This window comes from Nerophis ophidion, linkage group LG03 (assembly GCF_033978795.1).
Source record: "Nerophis ophidion isolate RoL-2023_Sa linkage group LG03, RoL_Noph_v1.0, whole genome shotgun sequence".
NCBI lineage: Eukaryota > Metazoa > Chordata > Actinopteri > Syngnathiformes > Syngnathidae > Nerophis > Nerophis ophidion.
The window spans coordinates 5,283,241-5,308,998 of record NC_084613.1 but is presented as its reverse complement, the minus strand read 5'-3'; the positions used below and the strand labels follow the sequence as shown (position 1 = coordinate 5,308,998).

The window sequence follows — 25,758 nt, the reverse complement described above, 5'->3', positions numbered from 1 at the left end:
TGGTGCTGCAGTGTGTGACGTCACAGCGCCGCTAACCTCCTCCCGGCTGCGTGACGTCACAGCGCCGCCGAGGTGTGTGATGTCACTGGCGCGCGCGCTGCTGAGGATGCTGCGGCAAGTGATCCACGGAGGTCTGAAGGCGTCCTTCTACTGGCTGGGCTTGTTCGTCAGCAGACACCCGGTCTTCTTCCTCACCGTGCCCGCCGTGCTCACCATCATCTTCGGATCCACGCTGCTCAGCCGGTTCCGGCCGGAGACCGACCTGGAGCGGCTGGTGGCGCCCACCCACAGCCTGGCCAAGATCGAGCGCAGCCTGGCCAACAGCCTCTTCCACGTCGACCAGTCCACGCACCGCCTCTACTCCGACCTGCACACGCCCGGCAGGTACGGCCGCCTCATCCTGCAAGCCAGGTCCGGCGGCAACATCCTGGAGCTGGCCGAGCAGGTGCTGCGCGTCCACCGGCGGGTGCTGGAGCTGCGGGCGTCCTACCGGGGCTTCAACTACACCTTCGCCCACCTCTGCGTGCTCGGCCCCGGCGGCAACAGCTGCCGCCTGGACGACATCGTCTCCGTCCTGGAGGACATCCGCCAGGCGGTGCTCGCCAACAGCTCCTTCAGCAAGGTGGTGGTCAGCTACCCCAACACCACCCTCAAGGTGAGTCAGCTGCCCCGACACCACCCGCAAGGTGAGTTGGGGGGGGGCACTGCAACAATGTGGCATCTTATGGGCATGCATGGGTCCATGTTGCACTACTAGTGCAATATGAGGGAACCCTCTCCACCATAGTCCATGTTGCACTAGGGAACCCTCTCCAACATAGTCCATGTTGCACTAGGGAACCCTCTCCACCCTAGTCCATGTTGCACTAGTGAACCCTCTCCACCCTCGTCCATGTTGCACTAGGGAACCCTCTCCACCCTAGTCCATGTTGCACTAGTGAACCCTCTCCACCCTAGTCCATGTTGCACTACTAGTGCAATATGAGGGAACCCTCTCCACCCTGGTCCATGTTGCACTAGGGAACCCTCTCCACCCTGGTCCATGTTGCACTAGGGAACCCTCTCCACCCTCGTCCATGTTGCACTAGTGAACCCTCTCCACCCTAGTCCATGTTGCACTACTAGTGCAATATGAGGGAACCCTCTCCACCCTGGTCCATGTTGCACTAGGGAACCCTCTCCACCATAGTCCATGTTGCACTAGGGAACCCTCTCCACCATAGTCCATGTTGCACTAGTGCAATATGAGGGAACCCTCTCCACCCTAGTCCATGTTGCACTAGGGAACCCTCTCCACCATAGTCCATGTTGCACTAGTGCAATATGAGGGAACCCTCTCCACCATAGTCCATGTTGCACTAGGGAACCCTCTCCACCATAGTCCATGTTGCACTAGGGAACCCTCTCCACCCTAGTCCATGTTGCACTACTAGTGCAATATGAGGGAACCCTCTCCACCCTAGTCCATGTTGCACTAGGGAACCCTCTCCACCCTAGTCCATGTTGCACTACTAGTGCAATATGAGGGAACCCTCTCCACCATAGTCCATGTTGCACTAGGGAACCCTCTCCACCATAGTCCATGTTGCACTACTAGTGCAATATGAGGGAACCCTCTCCACCCTGGTCCATGTTGCACTAGGGAACCCTCTCCACCCTGGTCCATGTTGCACTAGGGAACCCTCTCCACCCTAGTCCATGTTGCACTAGGGAACCCTCTCCACCATAGTCCATGTTGCACTAGGGAACCCTCTCCACCATAGTCCATGTTGCACTACTAGTGCAATATGAGGGAACCCTCTCCACCCTGGTCCATGTTGCACTAGGGAACCCTCTCCACCCTGGTCCATGTTGCACTAGGGAACCCTCTCCACCCTAGTCCATGTTGCACTAGGGAACCCTCTCGACCATAGTCCATGTTGCACTAGGGAACCCTCTCCACCATAGTCCATGTTGTACTAGTGCAATATGAGGGAACCCTCTCCACCATAGTCCATGTTGCACTACTAGTGCAATATGAGGGAACCCTCTCCACCCTAGTCCATGTTGCACTAGGGAACCCTCTCCACCATAGTCCATGTTGCACTAGTGCAATATGAGGGAACCCTCTCCACCATAGTCCATGTTGCACTAGGGAACCCTCTCCACCATAGTCCATGTTGCACTAGGGAACCCTCTCCACCCTAGTCCATGTTGCACTACTAGTGCAATATGAGGGAACCCTCTCCACCCTAGTCCATGTTGCACTAGGGAACCCTCTCCACCCTAGTCCATGTTGCACTACTAGTGCAATATGAGGGAACCCTCTCCACCATAGTCCATGTTGCACTAGGGAACCCTCTCCACCATAGTCCATGTTGCACTACTAGTGCAATATGAGGGAACCCTCTCCACCCTGGTCCATGTTGCACTAGGGAACCCTCTCCACCCTGGTCCATGTTGCACTAGGGAACCCTCTCCACCCTAGTCCATGTTGCACTAGGGAACCCTCTCCACCATAGTCCATGTTGCACTAGGGAACCCTCTCCACCATAGTCCATGTTGCACTACTAGTGCAATATGAGGGAACCCTCTCCACCCTGGTCCATGTTGCACTAGGGAACCCTCTCCACCCTGGTCCATGTTGCACTAGGGAACCCTCTCCACCCTAGTCCATGTTGCACTAGGGAACCCTCTCGACCATAGTCCATGTTGCACTAGGGAACCCTCTCCACCATAGTCCATGTTGTACTAGTGCAATATGAGGGAACCCTCTCCACCATAGTCCATGTTGCACTACTAGTGCAATATGAGGGAACCCTCTCCACCCTGGTCCATGTTGCACTAGGGAACCCTCTCCACCCTAGTCCATGTTGCACTAGGGAACCCTCTCCACCCTAGTCCATGTTACACTACTAGTGCAATATGAGGGAACCCTCTCCACCCTGGTCCATGTTGCACTAGGGAACCCTCTCCACCATAGTCCATGTTGCACTAGGGAACCCTCTCCACCATAGTCCATGTTGCACTACTAGTGCAATATGAGGGAACCCTCTCCACCCTGGTCCATGTTGCACTAGGGAACCCTCTCCACCCTAGTCCATGTTGCACTAGGGAACCCTCTCCACCATAGTCCATGTTGCACTAGGGAACCCTCTCCACCATAGTCCATGTTGCACTACTAGTGCAATATGAGGGAACCCTCTCCACCCTGGTCCATGTTGCACTAGGGAACCCTCTCCACCATAGTCCATGTTGCACTAGGGAACCCTCTCCACCCTAGTCCATGTTGCACTAGGGAACCCTCTCCACCCTAGTCCATGTTGCACTACTAGTGCAATATGAGGGAACCCTCTCCACCTTGGTCCATGTTGCACTAGGGAACCCTCTCCACCCTAGTCCATGTTGCACTAGGGAACCCTCTCCACCCTGGTCCATGTTGCACTAGGGAACCCTCTCCACCCTAGTCCATGTTGCACTAGGGAACCCTCTCCACCCTAGTCCATGTTGCACTACTAGTGCAATATGAGGGAACCCTCTCCACCTTGGTCCATGTTGCACTAGGGAACCCTCTCCACCCTATTCCATGTTGCACTAGGGAACCCTCTCCACCCTGGTCCATGTTGCACTAGGGAACCCTCTCCACCCTAGTCCATGTTGCACTAGGGAACCCTCTCCACCCTAGTCCATGTTGCACTACTAGTGCAATATGAGGGAACCCTCTCCACCTTGGTCCATGTTGCACTAGGGAACCCTCTCCACCCTAGTCCATGTTGCACTACTAGTGCAATATGAGGGAACCCTCTCCACCATAGTCCATGTTGCACTAGTGCAGCTGAATTGATGCTCCCCTCTCTCTCTCTCTCTCTCTCTCTCTCTCTCTCTCTCTCTCTCTCTCTCTCACACGCACACAGGGATGTCCTCTATTACACAGTACAGTCTTTCCCTTCTGACATCTCCGAGCAACGTTTACTGTAACTACAGTAATGTAACTACAGGGATGTAACTACAGTAATGTAACTACAGGGATGTAACTACAGTAATGTAACTACAGGGATGTAACTACAGTAATGTAACTACAGGGATGTAACTACAGTAATGTAACTACAGTGATGTAACTACAGTGATGTAACTACAGTGGTGTAACTACAGTGATGTAACTACAGTGATGTAACTACAGGGATGTAACTACAGGGATGTAACTACAGTGGTGTAACTACAGTTATGTAACTACAGGGATGTAACTACAGTGATGTAACTACAATGATGTAACAACAGTGTTGTTACTACAGTGGTGTAACTACAGTAATGTAACTACAGTAATGTAACTACAGGGATGTAACTACAGTGATGTAACTACAATGATGTAACAACAGTGTTGTTACTACAGTGGTGTAACTACAGTAATGTAACTACAGTAATGTAACTACAGGGATGTAACTACAGGGATGTAACTACAGTGATGTAACTACAGGGATGTAACTACAGTGATGTAACTACAATGATGTAACAACAGTGGTGTTACTACAGTAATGTAACTACAGGGATGTAACTACAGTAATGTAACTACAGGGATGTAACTACAGTAATGTAAGTACAGTGATGTAACTACAGTGGTGTAACTACAGGGATGTAACTACAGTGGTGTAACTACAGTAATGTAACTACAGTGGTGTAACTACAGTGATGTAACTACAGTGGTGTAACTACAGTGGTGTAACTATAGTGATGTAACAACAGTGTTGTTACTACAGTGGTGTAACTACAGGGATGTAACTACAGTGATGTAACTACAGGGATGTAACTACAGTGATGTAACTACAATGATGTAACAACAGTGGTGTTACTACAGTAATGTAACTACAGGGATGTAACTACAGTGGTGTAACTACAGTGGTGTAACTACAGTGGTGTTACTACAGTGATGTAACGGCAGTGGTGTGACTACAGTGGTGTAACTACAGGGATGTAACTACAGTGATGTAACTACAGTAATGTAACTACAGGGATGTAACTACAGTGATTTAACTACCAATCAATCAATCAATGTATTTTATTTCGGCAATCTTCACATAAAACAAGAACAACAACAAGAAAAGAAAAACAAAAAACAAAAAAAAAAAAACAAAAAAAAAAAACACTCATTTGAGCAATGATTGAGCCGAAAGGGTGTAGGTTGAAGCAACGCTTATATAAACCTACCCCATCACAACAAGAACAAGCTTCAAAATATATAAAATCTAAAACATGCTTCACTTATATTACTTTTTTTTTTTTTTAAACAATATATAAGCAACATATATGTAGCACACGTCTCATATACATAGTTTAACATTTAAATCAAACATATACATTTGTACACTTATATATATATATATATATACACATACATACACACACATATATATATATACATATACACATACATACATACACACACATATATATATATATACATATACACACACATATACACAAATACATACATACATTATACATACACAATTCATTTAAATTCCATATAAAGTGGTGTAACTACTAGGATGTAACTACAGTGGTGTAACTACAGGGATGTAACTACAGTAATGTAACTACAGTGATGTAACTACAGGGATGTAACTACAGGGATGTAACTACAGTGATGTAACTACAGTGATGTAACTACAGTGGTTTAACTACAGTGATGTAACTACAGTGGTGTAACTACAGGGATGTAACTACAGTAATGTAACTACAGTGATGTAACTACAGGGATGTAACTACAGTGGTTTAACTACAGGGATGTAACTACAGTGGTGTAACTACAAGGATGTAACTACAGTGGTGTAACTACAGGGATGTAACTACAGTAGTGTAACTACAGGGATGTAACTACAGTAATGTAACTACAGTGGTGTAACTACAGTAATGTAACTACAGGGATGTAACTACAGGGATGTAACTACAGGGATGTAACTACAGTAATGTAACTACAATAATGTAACTACAGGGGTGTAACTACAGTAATGTAACTACAGGGATGTAACTACAGTGGTGTAACTACAGGGATATTACTACAGGGATGTAACTACAGTGACATCATTGTGGACAAAGTGATCCAGGTCTTCTAATTGAGCAGGCAGGAGACATTAATACAACCTTGAACATTCATGTGAGTCCTTTAAAACTCACTTGCAAAATAGTTGAAACAACATTGATGCCCGACATTGGATCCACGTTGTTGGTTAGAAAAAATAAATAAATATATGTATATATACATATATATATATATATATATATATATATATATATATATATAGCTTGCAGTGGTGAGTTGAAGGAGTGGTGGTGTTTGCCAGGATTGTTCTAGAATTCTGTGTACTGAGAGCTTTGTGTGGCTGACTATAATCAGGAAACAGAAGGAATTAACCACAATAAAAGTCCGTGGTCTCATCTCGCTTACACACGGCAGGCAACCACTCCGCCTTGTGTCCGGCCTTTGGGTAATTAAAGCTCGCTGATTGCTTGCTCAAGTGCCAGGATTGTTCCAGCAACAAGGAGAACACATGGAAATAATGTGATTATACGCTGATGGCCAGTCCAGCATTTTCACACACCGGGTGTGACAAACACGGATCTTAGCGTTCTAGGCCTCCATCAGCATGGATTATATAACACAAACACACCCGTACTGTGTCATACACCATCTATGGAAGTCCATCAATTAGTTGATAAGAACATAGTAACATTCATAATAACATGTAGTATATACTGTACATGATGTAAGTATATATGTAGTATCTAGTAACATTCATAATAACATGTAATATATACATGATGTAAGTATATATGTAGTATCCAGTAACATTCATAATAACATGTAATATATACATGATGTAAGTATAGATGTAGTATCTAGTAACATTCATAATAACATGTAATATATACATGATGTAAGTATATATGTCATGTAGTAACATTCATAATAACATGTAATATATACATGATGTAAGTATATATGTCATGTAGTAACATTCATAATAACATGTAATATATACATGATGTAAGTATATATGTAGTATCCAGTAACATTCATAATAACATGTAATATATACGTGATGTAAGTATATATGTAGTATCCAGTAACATTCATAATAACATGTAATATATACATGATGTAAGTATATATGTAGTATCTAGTTACATTCATAATAACATGTAATATATACATGATGTAAGTATATATGTAGTATCTAGTAACATTCATAATAACATGTAATATATACATGATGTAAGTATATATGTAGTATCTAGTAACATTCATAATAACATGTAGTATATACATGATGTAAGTATATATGTAGTATCTAGTAACATTCATAATAACATGTAATATATACATGATGTAAGTATATATGTCATGTAGTAACATTCATGATAACATGTAATATATACATGATGTAAGTATATATGTAGTATCTAGTAACATTCATAATATGTAATATATACATGATGTAAGTATATATGTAGTATCTAGTAACATTCATAATAACATGTAATATATACATGATGTAAGTATATATGTAGTATCTAGTAACATTCATAATAACATGTAATATATACATGATGTAAGTATATATGTAGTATCCAGTAACATTCATAATAACATGTAATATATACATGATGTAAGTATATATGTCATGTAGTAACATTCATAATAACATGTAATATATACATGATGTAAGTATATATGTAGTATCTAGTAACATTCATAATAACATGTAGTATATACATGATGTAAGTATATATGTAGTATCTAGTAACATTCATAATAACATGTAATATATACATGATGTAAGTATATATGTAGTATCTAGTAACATTCATAATAACATGTAATATATACATGATGTAAGTATATATGTAGTATCTAGTAACATTCATAATAACATGTAATATATACATGATGTAGGTATATATGTCATGTAGTAACATTCATAATAACATGTAATATATACATAATGTAAGTATATATGTAGTATCTAGTAACATTCATAATAACATGTAATATATACATGATGTAAGTATATATGTAGTATCTAGTAACATTCATAATAACATGTAATATATACATGTTGTAAGTATCTCAGGTCATTATCATCTCAGATTATTAATATTTCAGGACAATCAATCATCACAACTGGACTGTTAGTTTGTCTTAGTAAACCTTTTGACTCTCATCCGAGTCAGTTCTTGAACATAGACTTAGATTGGTCACATCTAGTCTTAGATGGGTCAGATTTAGTCTTGTATTTAGATTGGTCACATTTAGTCTTAGATTGGTCAGATTTAGTCTTGGATTTAGATTGGTCACATCTAGTTTTTTATTAGATCGGTCACATCTAGTCTTAGACTTAGATTGGTCACATCTAGTCTTAGATTGGTCAGATTTAGTCTTAGATTTAGATTGGTCACATCTAGTCTTAGACTTGGATTGGGCACATCTAGTCTTGGACTTGGATTGGTCACACCTAGTCTAAGACTTAGATTGGTCATATCTAGTCTTAGACTTAGATTGGTCACATCTAGTCTTAGACTTAGATTGGTCAGATCTATTCTTAAACTTGGATTGGTCACATCTAGTCTTAGACTTAGATTGGTCACATCTAGCCTTAGATTGGTCAGATTTAGTATTAGACTTAAATTGGTCACATCTAGTCTTAGACTTGGATTGGTCACATCTAGTCTTGGACTTGGATTGGTCACATCTAGTCTTAAACTTAGATTGGTCACATCTAGTCTTTGACTTAGATTGGTCACATCTAGTCTTAGACTTAGATTGGTCACATCTAGTCTTAGACTTGGATTGGTCACACCTAGTCTTGGACTTAGATTGGTCACATCTAGTCTTGGATTTGGATTGGTCACATCTAATCTTAGACTTGGATTGTTCTCATCTAGTTTTAGGCTTGGATTGTTCACATCTAGTCTTAGACTTAGATTGGTCACATCTAGTCTTAGACTTAAATTGGTCACATCTAGTCTTAGACTTGGATTGGTCACCTAGTCTTAGACTTAGATTGGTCACATCTAGTCTTGGACTTGGATTGGTCACACCTAATCTTAGACTTAGATTGGTCACATCTAGTCTTAGACTTAGATTGGTCACATCTAGTCTTAGACTTAGATTGGTCAGATCTATTCTTAAACTTGGATTGGTCACATCTAGTCTTAGACTTAGATTGGTCACATCTAGTCTTAGATTGGTCAGATTTAGTCTTAGACTTAAATTGGTCACATCTAGTCTTAGACTTGGATTGGTCACATCTAGTCTTAGACTTGGATTGGTCACATCTAGTCTTAAACTTAGATTGGTCACATCTATTCTTAGAATTCGATTGGTCACATCTAGTCTTAGACTTAGATTGGTCACATCTAGTCTTAGACTTGGATTGGTCACACCTATTCTTAGACGTAGGTTGGTCACATTTAGTCTTGGACTTGGATTGGTCACATCTAGTCTTAGACTTGGTTTGGTCACATCTAGTCTTAGACTTGGATTGGTCACATCTAGTCTTAAACTTAGACTGGTCTTATCTGGTCTCAGTACTTTACGTTCCTTTCCAATAATAATGTATTCATGAACCTTATGACTTGCTCTGCTTTTTCATCTAAATGAAATATTTGTTGTCCAAGATTTGTCTTTCATCTTCATGCCGGTCTCAGTGTTAAATGTGTGACCAAAGTTTTGCTCCATGGTCCGACTAGAAGGGACAAAAGAGTAGAACACAGACCAGTTTTAAGGCGTTAATGAATCAGCAGAAAGGGATTTCCGGGTTGTTACCTTACATTATCCACAAATAATCATGTGTGTTTATGATTCCGGACTATTCCATTAATCCAAAATTCTGTGTGGTTTAAATCCCTGGCAGGATGGCCGAGTGTCCTTCATTGGCCACCAGCTGGGAGGCGTGTCCTTCTCCCCCAATAGCCGGGATCAGCAGGTCAAGTTTGCCCGGGCTGTCCAGATTACCTACTACCTGCGCAACAACGGACCGGCGGTCCAGGATGCCATCGCAGAGGTCTGGGAAAATGAGTTCTGCGCCCTGGTCAGTCGGCTGTCCACAGCCGGAGCTCCCCACGGACCCGACCAACTCCTGATTCAGTCCCTCACGTCCTTCAGCCTATGGCGGGACTTCCATCAGACCGGCGTTCTGGCCAAAGGCGAGGTGTTGGTTAGTCTGGTGTTGGTCCTCCTGGCGGCCACCATATCCAGCTCCATGCGGGACTGTTTGAGGGGGAAACCCTTCCTGGGCCTCCTGGGGGTTTTGACCATCTGCATCGCCAACGTGACCGCCGCAGGGATCTTCTTCATATCGGATGGGAAGTTCAACTCCACACTTCTGGGGATTCCGTTCTTCGCAATGGGTGAGGGTGTTTCTCTCTTTCAAACTTTTGCATACTGCAGTCATGGTTGATTCCATGAAATAGGTACTTGGTACTTGGTACCTTAGGACTGTGACCCCCAAACACCGGTCCGTGACGCATTTGCCACCGGGCCTCAGAGAAACATTAAAAACACCGATAATCTTGTTCGTAGATGTTTAACGTTATTATATTAATGAACATATCAAATCTAAAAATTGTAGCCAAAGTCCAAATTCCATCTGCAGTCCCCGAGCAGGTGACTAGAATAAAGTATACACCAAATGTGATGATGTAAGTACATACACTCAACCTTCCCGGGACCAAAGAAACAAGCTCCCACTCATTCAGAGTTTAGTCTGCGTTTTATTTATTTTTGCTGTATTGGTCTGCCACACCTGAAAGGCCGGTCCGTAGAAATAATGCCGACATTAAACCGGTCCCTGGTACAAATAAGGTTGGGGACCCCTGCTTTAGAACGTCTGTAAACCTACTTCTGCAGGCGTGGCACCGAGTTCCGCAGTGGTGGCACCTAGTTCTGCAGTTGTGGCACCTAGTTCTGCAGGGGTGGCACCTAGTACTGCAGGGGTGGTACTTAGTTCTGCATGGGTGGTACCTAGTACTGCATGGGTGGCACCTAGTACTGCAGGGGTGACACCTAGTTCTGCAGGGGTGGCACCTAGTACTGCAAGGGTGACACCGAGTTCGGCAGGGGTGTAATCTAGTTCTGCAGGGGTGGTACTTAGTTCTGCAGGGGTGACACCTAGTTCTGCGGGGGGGAATCTATTTCTGCAGGGGTGGCACCTAGTTCTGCAGGGGTGGCACCTTATTCTGCAGTTGTGGCAACTAGTTCTGCAGAGGTGACACCTAGTTCTGCAGTTGTGGCACTTAGTTCTGCAGGGGTGGCACCTAGTTCTGCAGGGGTGGAATCTAGTACTGCAGGGGTGGCACCTAGTACTGCAGGGGTGACACCTAGTTCTGCAGGGGTGAAGCCTAGTCCTGCAGGGGCGGCACCTAGTACTGCAGGGGTAGTACTTAGTTCTGCAGGGGTGGCACCTAGTTCTGTAGTTGTGACACCTAGTTGTGCAGGGGTGGCACCTAGTACTGCAGGGGTGGCACCTAGTACTGCAGGGGTGGCACCTAGTACTGCAGGGGGGTCACCTAATTCTGCAGGGGTGACACCTAGTTCTGGAGGGGTGGCACCTAGTTTTGCAAGGGTGACACCGAGTTCGGCAGGGGTGGAATCTAGTTCTGCAGGGGTGGTACTTAGTTCTGCAGGGGTGGCACCTAGTACTGCAGGGGTGGTACTTAGTTTTGCAGGGGTGGCACCTAGTACTGCAGGGGTGACACCTAGATCTGCAGGGGTGAAGCCTAGTCCTGCAGGGGCGGCACCTTGTACTGCAGGGGTAGTACTTAGTTCTGCAGGGGTGGCACCTAGTTCTGTAGTTGTGACACCTAGTTTTGCAGGGGTGGCACCTAGTACTGCAGGGGTGGCACCTAGTACTGCAGGGGGGTCACCTAATTCTGCAGGGGTGACACCTAGTTCTGGAGGGGTGGCACCTAGTTTTGCAAGGGTGACACCGAGTTCGGCAGGGGTGGAATCTAGTTCTGCAGGGGTGGTACCTAGTTCTGCAGGGGTGGCACCTATTTCTACAGGGGTGGCACCTAGTTCTGCAAGGGTGACACCGAGTTCGGCAGGGGTGGAATCTAGTTCTGCAGGGGTGGTACTTAGTTCTGCAGGGGTGGCACCTAGTACTGCAGGAGTGGCGCCTAGTTCTGCAGTGGTGGAATCTAGTTCTGCAAGGGTGGTACCTAGTTCTGCAGGGGTGGCACTTAGTACTCCAGGGGTGGTACCTAGTTCTGCAGGGGTGGAATCTAGTTCTGCAAGGGTGGTACCTAGTTCTGCAGGGGTGGCACTTAGTACTCCAGGAGTGGTACCTAGTTCTGCAGGGTTGGCACCCATATGACAGTCAAGATCAACTGTAGCTACTACAGTAGTGAATCTTCTTGTAAGACAATTGCTGACAATAAACAGTCTTGCAAAAGTATTGACAACCGTCAACAGGTGGTACAAAATACTAATACAGCATGTCAACGTTCCTCTTTAATAAAGTCAAATTGTAACATTCATAAACTTTTTATTCAACTTTACACGGATTAGGTCCCTCGTGCCAATCTACTCTTGGCTTTGCTGGCAACATGATCCAGAACCTTACATTTTTGAGATAGAACAGAAAGAGAAAGTAAATGAACTAGTAGATGAATAATTACCGTATTTCCTTGAATTGCCGCAGGGCATATAGTATGCGCCTGACTTGAATTACTGCCGGGTCAAACTCGTGACATCACGAGTGACACGCCCCCTGTCATCATTTTCAAAATGGAGGAGGCTGATATCAATACCGGTGATTTGAAATCGCATAAAGGGAAGAAGATTAAGAGCTATTTAGTAGGATTTAAGGTCCAAGCTTTTGAATACCGGTATGCTAAAAAGTACAGTAATCAGCTATGTTTTATTAATATACCTGTGGAGCCGACGGTCCGACAGACAGGCAGGGCACGCTGGAGCCCGGCCCAAGATGGCGGCGAGAAGACGGCAAATGAGCAGAGAGGAGTGGAAGAGCGACCTGGACTGAAGTTTTATTGAAAAATAAACAAAGTCAAACTGCTCAAGCCATGTCCTTCCTTGGTGGTCCTGGGAACCCGCAAGACGATTGCTTGAGGCCGTCACAATACCGTAGCTGCGTGTGTCAAATATGAGTCATTAAATGACTCCCGCCTCCTGGTGGTAGAGGGCGCTAGTGATCCTTCTTGCGACTACTCGGCCGCAGAAGAAGTGACAACGAGTGACGTGAATTGTGCTGGGACGGGTATGACGGGCCGGGTGCACGACGGACCTATGCTGGCTATGTAAACAACCGGGCTGAAATAAAGCATGTTCCAGTCCTAAATACCCAGTGTATTATTTATACAATAACACTTCCTGGTGGCAACGGTGGGATAAAGAGATCACCCGCGGAGCAGAAGGGGAGGGGGAGTTGTCCGAGGATAATTCTGTCGTCGCCCGCACTTGTGGAGCCGAGCTAACTGATAACAGCGGTCTGATAGCAGTTTTCTAAACTGGACTTTCAATCGAAGCAGGAGGTAATAAAGGAAGATCTCCATCGAGACAGAGAGACTTTTAAAACTGAAGAAAGATAAGGAAGACTTTTATAAACAAGTTATCGATGCTTTTGATCAGAATGAGCTGGCATGGACTTCATTTATAAGTAAAGGTAAGACCATAATAACATTTTAGTTTTTTTATTAAATGTGCTTTTCATGATGGTACCCTTACATCACACTCAAATTTGTACTGCATTCCTTTGGTAAGTGCCGGAGTGAGAAGAGGTTTTAAATTAATTAGCGACCCGGCGGCAATTCAAGGAAATACGGTAATCATAATGTTTAGAAAATGATAGGTGTATAAATGACACAATTAGGAGTCTTTGTTTGTTTACGTACTACTAAAAGACAAGAGGTTTAGTATGTTCAACATTTTATTAAAGGACTAAATTATAATAATAAACATATGTTTCATGTACACTTAATGTTTTTTGTTACAATAAAGACAATAATGACATTAAATGTGGTCCCCTTTATTTAGAAAAGTATCAAAACGTATCAAAATACGCTCCTCCTACCTGTGATGTTTTGCTACGTGTCCAAACATGCAGGAGACGTGTACCACTTTTTATGGGCATTTTAGACACGGTCGGCAAGAAATCCACAATGAAACCACTTTTTATTCAATGTTTTACTTACTTACTTACTCCACTCAAGATGCAACAAATGCACACTTAAATACGTTTTTTCCATTAAAGAAATATTTTTATAATATATATATATTAAATGGGTTATAAATGATAAATGGGTTGTACTTGTATAGCGCTTTTCTACCTTCAAGGTACTCAAAGCGCTTTGACACTACTTCCACATTTACCCATTCACACACACATTCAGACACTGATGGAGGGAGCTGCCATGCAAGGCGCTAACCAGCACCCATCAGGAGCAAGGGTGAAGTGTCTTGCTCAGGACCCAACGGACGTGACGAAGTTGGTACTAGGTGGGGATTGAACCAGGGACCCACGGGTTGCGCATGGCCACTCTCCCAAGTATATTCTATGCAAAAAAAAAAACCACGAACGCCAATAAAAAAAACCCCTCAAACTAAAACGCATCAATTAGATTAGTCCATGGTCCGTCCGTGCAGCGTGAGAACCGATCCTGCAGCTGTCACTTGGCAAGTCCTTTTCACACCTGCTAAGTAAAACGCTAAATAATGCAGGCCAAACAGTGATCATGGACGTATGCTTCTCTATGTATTTACTCGCTAGCTTTCGCGCTACGCTTCGTCCATCCCTAGCTCTCATGCTAGTTGTTTTTCCCCCTTTTTGTGCCTTTGTGCCAAGTGTAAGTGTTTCTGTTTGTTTCCCTAGCTCTCATGCTAGTTGTTTTTTTTCCCCTTTTTGTGCCTTTGTGCCAAATGTAAGTGTTTCTGTTTGTTTCTCTAGCTCCCATGCTAGCACTTTTTGTTTTCCTTTTCTGCCTAGCACCAGTGTTTTCGTTCGTAGCCAGTTTTTGAGTTAAATAAACATTTATTCCTTACTATTCGTTGTGTTCTTGCCCAAACGCATCCACTATGCCCAGCAAACGCCACAACAGGTGAACACACCTGGTTATAAATGACTTCCCCGGACGTTACATCTTAGATGTAAACCCAGGTTTATAGTGGAAGTTACATCTTATACGTACATAAATAAACTTGTGTTTTGTGACTATGTTGGTGCTCAGCCTCTATTAAAGACTAACTTTTATGGTCGTTGACACGAATGAAATTCCAAGTCTGTACACAAAACACACTGGCATATAAAGTGCACACTGGCATATAAAGTGCACACTGGCATATAAAGATTCCAATGATTAAATGAAATAATGAAAAGAGGACAACGCTTCATGTGAGCTACTTTTGAGAAAATTATTGACATCTTCTCAAACGGTCAATTCACACGTTTTGGGTTTTTTTTTGCTTAAATTGTTTACGTAAGTGACTGTAAAATAAATCTAATGTAGGTCTGTGTCTTCTCAACTTAACAGCATAAAAAGATTATAACCCTCACACATATATTACACTATTTATATATCCAATCATACAATATATGGCTTCAATTTGTTTTCATGTAAGAGAAAAAAATGTTTAAGGTATGTCAACTTTTATTTTTTTTTGTAGTAGTCGTATTAGTATTAGTAGTGACTTTCTTGTTTATTTACGTAGTCTGGTCAACTTCTTTAGTTTCACTTGATGGGACAAGCGGTAGAAAATGGATGGATGGATGGCACCCCGCATGCTCGTGCCATGTCGGCCACGTTGTTGCTGTTTGTAATGGAGTCTGACAAACATCACATTTTATTTGTAATACAAACATTTATACAAACCCCGTTTCCATATGAGTTGGGAAATTGTGTTAGATGTAAATATTAACAAAATACCATTATTTGCAAATCCTTTTCAACCCATATTCAGTTGAATGCACTACAAAGACAACATATTTGATGTTTGAACTCATAAGCTTTATTTTATTTTTTCATATAATAATTAACTTAGGATTTCATGGCTGCAACACGTGCCAAAGTAGTTGGGAAAGGGCATGTTCACCACTGTGTTACATCACCTTTTCTTTCAACAACACTCAATAAATGTTTGGGAACTGAGGAAACTAATTGTTGAAGCTTTGAAAGTGGAATTCTTTTCCATTCTTGTTTTATGTAGAGCTTCAGTCCTTCAACAGTCCCGGGTCTCCGCTGTCGTATTTTACGCTTCATAATGCGCCGCACATTTTCCATGGGAGACAGGTCTGGACTGCAGGCGGGCCAGGAAAGTACCCGCACTCTTTTACTATGAAACCACGCTGTTGTTACACATGGCTTGGCATTGTCTTGCTGAAATAAGCAGGGGCGTCCATGATAACGTTGCTTGGATGACAACATATGTTGCTCCAAAACCTGTATGGACCTTTCAGCATTAATGGTGCCTTCACAGATGTGTAAGTTACCCATGCCTTGGGCACTAATGCACCCCCATACCATCACACATGCTGGCTTTTCAACTTTGCGCCTATAACAATCCGAATGGTTATTTTCCTCTTTGTTTCGGAGGACACCCCGTCCACAGTTTCCAAATATAATTTGAAATGTTGACTCGTCAGACCACAGGACACTTTTCCACTTTGCATCAGTCCATCTTAGATGAGCTCGGGCTCAGCGAAGGCAACGGCGTTTCTGGGTGTTGTTGATAAATGGGTTTTGCTTTGCATAGCAGAGTTTTAACTTGCACTTACAGATGTAGCGACCAACTGTAGTTACTGACAGTGGTTTATGAAGTGTTCCTAAGCCCATGTGGTGATATCCTTTACACACTGATGTTTGTTTTTAATGCAGTACTGCCTGAAGGGTCAAAGGTCCGTAATATCATCGCTTACGTGCAGTGATTTCTCCAGATTCTCTGAACCTTTTGATGATTTTACGGACCGTAGATGGTAAAATCCCTAAATTCCTCGCAATAGCTCGTTGAGAAATGTTGTTCTAAAACTGTTCGACAATTTGCTTACAAAGTGGTGACCCTCACCCCATCCTTGTTTGTGAATGACTTAGCATTTCATGGAAGCTATTGTGTAATATTTACATCTAACACAATTTCCCAACTCATATGAAAACGGGGTTTGTACATCCATTTTCCACTGCTCCTCCATCTCGTCCGGGTGGCGGGAATGCTGGAGTCTACCCCAGCTGCACACAGTCACCTGGTCCTGTACACATAGAACATGTCTAAGTGAGAATAGATGGAGACCCTAAGTTGTTACGGTTTAAGGAATTTGAGGCTCATTTTACTTCTGCGGTGGCTCCAAGCTTAAGTTGGATAAATGTGCGTGTGAATATTCATGTGTTCATGGCAGTCAATCAAAAGGTGTGGTGAAGATCATCTAGTTTTACTGGGACAGGAAGTGGGGTCTCTAGAGGAGGCCGTGCGGCTGAAAATAGCGGCAAGGAATGACAAGGTGATGCATTTTTAAAGCGTGAGGAATACTTCTTGCCAATCAAGCTTCTTACAAATGTATATTTAGTTTGCTATTTTTAGACGTCCTGTCAACATTTGCCAGTGAAGTCACGTCCCGTTACAAAGTGGGACTGACAGAAATATTGTTTGGATGTTTCCCAAACCCACATTCCAAAAATCGGCAATTGACTCATTTGTTCTACTTATCTTTACTTATCTTCTGCTGTTTACTCTCTGCATGAGAGTCCTGTAACAGGATGAACTGTGCATGAGAGTCCTGTAACAGGATGAACTGTGCATGAGAGTCCTGTAACAGGATGAACTGTGCATGAAAGTCCTGTAGCAGGATGAACTGTGCATGAAAGTCCTGTAACAGGATGAACTGTGGGTGAAAGTCCTGTAGCAGGATGAACTGTGCATGAAAGTCCTGTAACAGGATGAACTGTGGGTGAAAGTCCTGTAGCAGGATGAACTGTGCATGAGAGTCCTGTAGCAGGATGAACTGTGCATGAGAGTCCTGTAGCAGGATGAACTGTGGATGAAAGTCCTGTAGCAGGATGGACTGTGGATAAAAGTCCTGTAACAGGATTAACTGTGCATGAGAGTCCTGTAAAAGGATTAACTGTGGATGAAAGTCCTGTAGCAGGATGAACTGTGGACGAAAGTCCTGTAGCAGGATGAACTGTGGATGAAAGTCCTGTAGCAGGATGAACTGTGGATGAAAGTCCTGTAACAGGATGAACTGTGGATGAAAGTCCTGTAGCAGGATGAACTGTGCATGAGAGTCCTGTAGCAGGATGAACTGTGGATGAAAGTCCTGTAGCAGGATGGACTGTGGATAAAAGTCCTGTAAGAGGATGAACTGTGGATGAAAGTCCTGTAGCAGCATGAACAGTGGACGAAAGTCCTGTAAGAGGATGACCTGTGGATGAAAGTCCTGTAGCAGGATGAACTGTGGATGAAAGTCCTGTAGCAGGATGAACTGTGGATGAAAGTCCTGTAGCAGGATGAACTGTGGATAAAAGTCCTGTGGCAGGATGAACTGTGCATGAAAGTCCTGTAGCAGCATGAACTGTGGATGAAAGTCGTGTAGCAGGATGAACTGTGCATGAAAGTCCTGTAACAGGATGAACTGTGGGTGAAAGTCCTGTAGCAGGATGAACTGTGCATGAGAGTCCTGTAGCAGGATGAACTGTGCATGAGAGTCCTGTAGCAGGATGAACTGTGGATGAAAGTCCTGTAGCAGGATGGACTGTGGATAAAAGTCCTGTAACAGGATGAACTGTGTATGAGAGTCCTGTAGCAGGATGAACTGTGGATGAAAGTCCTGTAGCAGGATGAACTGTGGATGAAAGTCCTGTAACAGGATGAACTGTGCATGAGAGTCCTGTAGCAGGATGAACTGTGGATGAAAGTCCTGTAGCAGGATGGACTGTGGATGAAAGTCCTGTAACAGGATGAACTGTGGATGAAAGTCCTGTAGCAGCATGAACAATCATTTTATTAGTCACCCATTTGTATTCATGTCCTCATAATTCCACCAAGAGTTTGATAAAACCCTAACTCTCATGGATTAATGTTAACACAAGACTAGTTCCGGTCACGTTTCTGAATAATCATTTTTTGCATTTGAGTTCCATGCACTTTAGTCTAATAAATATTGTTGTCCGTTTGGAGTAGAACTGTACTGTCCACTCATCATTGGCCTGAGCTGTGAACACACACCACACAGGTCCACAGGAACTTATAGTTCCAGAAACTCAAGAAATTACTGAACTCTTGGTAGGAAAGGGCTTAATGCAAATTTTCATTTAGAGGTTTTGTATAATATCCACAAAGTTCCATGCGCCGGTTGTGTTGTGTGTGACCATGTGTGTTCTTATTAAAAAAAACTGTTTTTTCCCCGCCAATTGATTTTTGAAAATGATGCATGGATTTAGAATGGGAATAAATAAGAATCCAGATTCGGATATGAATCGATTTCTTTGTGCACCCTCATTGCTTACAGAGGGGCAAAAAAGTATTTAATCAGCCAGCGATTGTGCAAGTTCTCCCACTTCAAAGGATGACAGAGGTCTGTAATTTTCATCATAGGTACACTTCAACTGTGAGAGACAGAATGTGGGGGAAAAATCCAGGAATTCACATTGTAGGAATTTTAAAGAATTGATTTGTGGAAAATAAGTATTTGGTCAACCATTCAAAGGAGGTTTTGGCTCCAAATCTCACGATACATGGCCCCATTCATTCTTTCCTTAACACGGATCAATCGTCCTGTCCCCTTAGCAGAAAAACAGCCCCAAAGCATGATGTTCCCACCCCCATGCTTCACAGTAGGTATGGTGTTCTTGGGATGCAACTCAGTATTCTTCTTCCTCCAAACACGACTAGTTGAGTTTATACCAAAAAGTTCTATTTTGCTTTCATCTGACCACATGACATTCTCCCAATCCTCTGCTGTATCATCCATGTATCCATTTTGGTATAAACTCAACTGGACGTGTTTGGAGGAAGAAGAATACTGAGTTGCATCCCAAGAACACCACACCTACTGTGAAGCATGGGGGTGGAAAAATCATGCTTTGGGGTTGTTTTACTGCTAAGGGGACAGGACGATTGATCCGTGTTAAGGAAAGAATGAATGGGGCCATGTATCGTGAGATTTGGAGCCAAAACCTCCTTTGGATGGTTGACCAAATACTTATTTTCCACCATCATTTACAAACAAATTCTTTAAAATTCCTAGATTTTTTTTCCACATTCTGTCTCTCACAGTTGAAGTGTACCTATGATGAAAATTACAGACCTCTGTCATCATTTTAAGTGGGAGAAGAATACTGAGTTGCATCCCAAGAACACCACACCTACTGCGAAGCATGGGGGTGGAAACATCATGCTTTGGGGCTGTTTTTTCTGCTAAGGGGACAGGACGATTGATCCGTGTTAAGGAAAGAATGAATCGTGAGATTTTGAGCCAAAACCTCCTTCCATCAGTGAGAGCTTTGAATGGTTGACCAAATACTTATTTTCCACAAATAAATTCTTTAAAATTCCTACAATGTGAATTCCTGGATGTTCTCTTCACATTCTGTCTCTCACAGTTGAAGTGTACCTATGATGAAAATTACAGACCTCTGTCATCCTTTGAAGTGGGAGAACTTGCACAATCGCTGGCTGACTAAATACTGTTTTTGCCCCACTGTATGTCGGCACAAAGTCACATGGCTGTTTTTGGTCGTCAACCGCTTATGTTTACCTGAGTCATCCAATCCACGGGACGTCGACTAGAACAGGTTCCACTCGAAGTCCACGGTGACTTCAGACACAAATCGGCACGATTGACCTTCCGGTTTCTTCTCTATGTTCCAGGCCACGGAACCAAGGGGGTGTTCGAGCTCCTGGCCGGCTGGAGGAGGACCAGGGAAAACCTGCCCTTCAAGGAGCGCGTGGCCGACGCCTTTGCCGACGTGATGGTGTGCTACACCATGACCAGCTCGCTCTACATCATCACCTTCGGCATGGGAGCCAGCCCCTTCACCAACATCGAGTCGGTCAAGATCTTCTGCCAGAGCATGTGCGTGGCCGTCTTGGTCAACTACTTCTACGTCTTCTCCTTCTACGGATCCTGCCTGGTGTTCGCCGGACAGCTGGAGCAGAACCGCTACCACAGCGTTTTCTGCTGCAAAATCCCCTCGGTGGAGTACCTGGACCGCCAGCCCACGTGGTTCAAAACCATGATGAGCGACGGCCACGACCTGTCCACGCACCACGACAGCGTTCCCTACCAGAACCACTTCATCCAGCACTTCCTGCGCGAGCACTACACCGAGTGGATCACCAACACCTACGTCAAGCCCTTCGTGGTCATTCTCTACCTCATCTACGCTTCCTTCTCATTCATGGGGTGTTTACAAATCAGTGACGGCTCCAACATCGTCAACCTTCTGGCCAGCAACTCCCCCAGCGTGTCCTACGCGCTGACTCAGCAAAAGTACTTCAGCAACTACAGCCCCGTGATCGGCTTCTACATCTACGAGCCCATCGAGTACTGGAACGCCACGGTGCAGGAGCACCTGAAGATGCTGAGCCACGGATTCAACAAGATCTCCTGGATGGACAACTTCTTCCACTACCTGCGGGTGGTGAACGTGAGCGCCTCCACCAAGGGCGACTTCATCAGCATCCTCCGAGGCTCCTTCCTGCAGAGCCTGGAGTACCGGCACTTCACGGAGGACATCATCTTCTCCAGGAACCGCGACACCAGCGAGTACGACATCATCGCCTCGCGCATGTACTTGGTGGCCCGTGTTACGGAGAAGAAGCGGGAGGAGGTGGTGGAGCTACTGGAGAAGCTCCGCCCGTTGATGCTGATCAACAGCATCAAGTTCATCGCCTTCAACCCGACCTTCGTGTTCATGGACCGCTACAGTTCCTCCGTCATCTCCCCCATCCTCACCTCGGGGTTCAGTGTGCTCACCATCCTCATCCTCACCCTCTTCCTGGTCATCAACCCCCTGGGGAACTTCTGGCTGATCCTCACCGTCACCTCGGTGGAGCTGGGCGTCCTGGGTCTGATGACTCTCTGGAACGTCGGCATGGACAGCATCTCAATCCTGTGCCTTATTTATACCCTCAACTTCGCCATGGATCACTGTGCGCCGCATCTGTACACCTTCGTGCTGGCCACCGAGCACACCAGGACTCAGTGCATCAAGCTGGCTCTGGAGGAGCACGGGGCGGCTATCTTGCAGAACACGTCCTGCTTCGTGATCGGCATCATGCCTTTGGTCTTCGTGCCTTCCAACCTGACCTACACGCTGTTCAAGTGCTCGCTGCTGACGGCCGGCTGCACCGCCCTCCACTGCTTCGTCATCCTGCCCGTCTTCCTCACCTTCTTCCCGCCGTCCAAGAAGAGACACAAGAAGAAGAAACGGGCCAAGCGGAAAGAGCGGGAGCGGGAACGCGAGGAGATAGAGTGCATCGAGGTCCGAGAGAACCCCGACCACGTGACTAACGTCTGAGTCGGCATGTTTGCAGCCAATCCTGGCGGGATTACGCGGCGTAGCGGGGGGGGGGGGGGGACGACCGTACGGGTGCCGCCCAAGACGCCCGGTCGCGAGTGGAGTGCGGCCCATTGGACGCCCATTCGGTCTTGACAGTGTGCCTGGTTCTACTCCCGGGCTTACAAGAGACTCTAGGTTAGCGTACGCACGGTCTGAACATACTACGACAAATATTAGTGTCTCCGGCAGCCCTTAATGCCGCTAGCCGCAGGGTCAAAGCGGTCGGTGGGGCCAAGACCGGGTCGGGTCAATGGAAGACAACTTAATTCATCCGTTGATGCTGATGAACATCTGCTTGGAAAGCCGAAAAGACCAGCGTCGATTTGCGGATGCTAACTGGGGCGCTAGCAAGTGTTGCGAACATTGGCCCCCGTTTGCTTATTTCCGATAACACCCGGCTCGGCGGTGGGTGTGGGCGGGACTGTTGGTGGTGATCCGATACCAAGTCCGTACGGATCTTTGATCCAAGAACCTTGAATCGTTTTGTCACGTTGCCTATTCGTTTGTTAGGAATGACTGGAATCACAATATATCATAAAAGAAAAACTCTAAAAACCAATTTTTTTACCATACTTTCCGGGCTACAAACTTTTGGAAGAAATAAATATATTTCCATGTATTAGCCGCAGATACATGCCGGTACAAAATATTTTGTAAATGTTTATTTACATACCTTAATGTCTGTGACAAGGCAGTAAAACGGCTGATCAAACAAAACATAATTCATGGTCATGAACCCACTGGCTGCCCAAGCTCGCTTTCCAACCAGCTAAACAGACTCCATAACTCCACGCTGACGTTTTAGGGAATTTACGAAACTGAAACAGAACAAAAAGAATGCCATTGCGAGTTAATGATACTAACATAAACGTGTTAGCATGTTAGCTAATGCTAACGACGCTAGCTTGACTACATTATGATAGCACGTATAAATATGCATGAAAACACGTTGCTTGGCCTGATGAATGAAGAATCCTTTCCAGCAGAAACACCGTAGACAACTTGTAGACAAAACGGGATACATACTTCCGGTTCAAGGCACGAAACAGGACAGCACCAGCAGTGAGCAAACTCATCCAAAAGATGGCGTCATAGCATGAACCATAACACACCTTTTGGGTAACCAGACCGCGGCTCGATTGGTACTGGGCCGCAGAAGAATGTTTTATCAATCATATATATTTTGTTTTTGTTTTTTTAAAATTAAAATAACATAAAAAACCCAAGATACACTTTCAATCATTGCACCAACCCAAAAACCTCCCTTTTCCATGACAAAAAATTATCAAGAGTTGACCGGTCCGCAGCTACAAAAATGTTGGGGTCCACTGCCGTAGACAACTTGTACACAAAACGGGATATACTTCCGGTTCAAGGCACGAGACAGGACAGCACCAGCAGTGAGCAAACTCATCCAAAAGATGTTTTTTTGCTAAAAAACAAAGCAATATGGCTGTTAGCGTAGAAAAACCCATCAATTTGGCCGCAGGGTTCAAAGCGTTGGATAACCAGACCGCGGCTCGATTGGTACTGGGCCACAGAAGAATGTTTTATCAATCATATATATTTTGTTTTTGTTTTTCTTAATTAAAATAACATAAAAAACACAAGATACACTTTCAATCATTGCACCAACCCAAAAACCTCCCTTTTCCATGACAAAAAATGATCAAGAGTTGACCGGTCCGCAGCTACAAAAAGGAGGGGGACCACTGCCGTAGACAACTTGTAGACAAAACGGGATATACTTCCGGTTCAAGGCACGAGACAGGACAGCACCAGCAGTGAGCAAACTCATCCAAAAGATGTTTTTTTGCTAAAAAAAACAAAGCAATATGGCTGTTAGCGTAGAAAAACCCATTAATTTGGCCGCAGGGTTCAAAGCGTTGGATAACCAGACCGCGGCTAGATTGGTACTGGGCCGCAGAAGAATGTTTTATCAATCATATATATTTAGTTTTTGTTTTTTTTAATTAAAATAACATAAAAAACCCAAGATACACTTTCAATCATTGCACCAACCCAAAAACCTCCCTTTTCCATGACAAAAAATTATCAAGTGTTGACCGGTCCGCAGCTACAAAAATGTTGGGGTCCACTGCCGTAGACAACTTGTAGACAAAACGGGATATACTTCCGGTTCAAGGCACGAGACAGGACAGCACCAGCAGTGAGCAAACTCATCCAAAAGATGGCATCATAGCATGAACCATAACACACCTTTTCAGTGTCTCTGTCGGTGATGAAAGTTTTTTGCTAAAAACAAAGCAATATAGCCGTTAGCGTAGAAAAAAAACATCAATTTAGCCGCAGGGTTCAAAGCGTTGGATAAAAAAGTAAAGGCTTATAGCCTGAAAATTACGGTCCCAAGCTAAGTATTTTAAAGGGAAATGATTATATCCTGTCTGTGCTATCAAGTAGTGATTCACACAAAATCAAATTGTACCAAATGTTTATAGTTTGTTGTCAAAGACCAGATCAGGCACAAAAAAAAAATAGTCCCATTCGTAGCAGACTATCTCGTGGTCATGTTGCCATTGTTCCTGCCAACAAAGCAAGCAGGCCTGATAGAATAAACTCCAATGTAAAACTTCACTTTTCAAACTAGCGTGATGCTAATTTACATTGGAATTTCCATATATATGCTACTGGTTAGCATTGGCGACTTTACACCTCCATGTTTTGTCATCAAAATGACAAGATGCACGTTACAATCAATAAGTACAATACTTACACTGTAAACACTTTGTAGGACTCGACAAAAGACACGCATGGCAAGTTCAACGTAATGGCAAAGACTACTTCCTGACTACACCACTAAACTAAGATAAATGCATACTTGCAAATTAGAATGATTTAAAACAACTAATAATTGTCAGCTAAATGTTAAATACAAAATTACTTTTTATTATTAACATAAATAACATTTATTGCCACATAATTGTTGTGTCCTAGGACTTAGTCCCAGGTAGGACTCGGTTCTAGCCGCCCCTACTTTTATTACTTGGACCTTTTTGAGCAGAAGGAAACAAAAAGTTCTCAATTAGTCAACAGAAGTAAAAATTACATCCTAAAATCCTCAAGTGTCCAAACTTGTGTTCTCTAACTCCGTTAACAATAATAAATATAACACTAATAAAACTAACTCTGTTAACAATAATAAATATAACACTAATAAAACTAACTCTGTTAACAATAATAAATATAACTAATAAA

The 25,758-nt window shown here is 43.9% G+C and overlaps 1 protein-coding gene across 1 annotated transcript; it reads left to right on the top strand.

Annotated features, from left to right (window-relative positions):
• On the top strand, positions 1 to 25,758 carry ptchd4 (patched domain containing 4). Its single transcript, XM_061894081.1, has 3 exons — positions 1 to 655; positions 9,891 to 10,386; positions 20,849 to 25,758. Exons 1-3 carry the CDS (start codon positions 80 to 82, stop codon positions 22,498 to 22,500), a joined length of 2,724 nt encoding a protein of 907 aa, XP_061750065.1. The 5' UTR covers positions 1 to 79; the 3' UTR covers positions 22,501 to 25,758.

Excerpts from the sequence above, each read along its gene's own strand:
- ptchd4 (XM_061894081.1), top strand. The coding sequence starts at position 80 with ATGTCACTGGCGCGCGCGCTGCTGAGGATGCTGCGGCAAGTGATCCAC. Across the intron at positions 656-9,890 it reads ACCCCAACACCACCCTCAAG|GATGGCCGAGTGTCCTTCAT; the intron begins GTGAGTCAGCTG and ends AATCCCTGGCAG. Across the intron at positions 10,387-20,848 it reads GATTCCGTTCTTCGCAATGG|GCCACGGAACCAAGGGGGTG; the intron begins GTGAGGGTGTTT and ends TCTATGTTCCAG.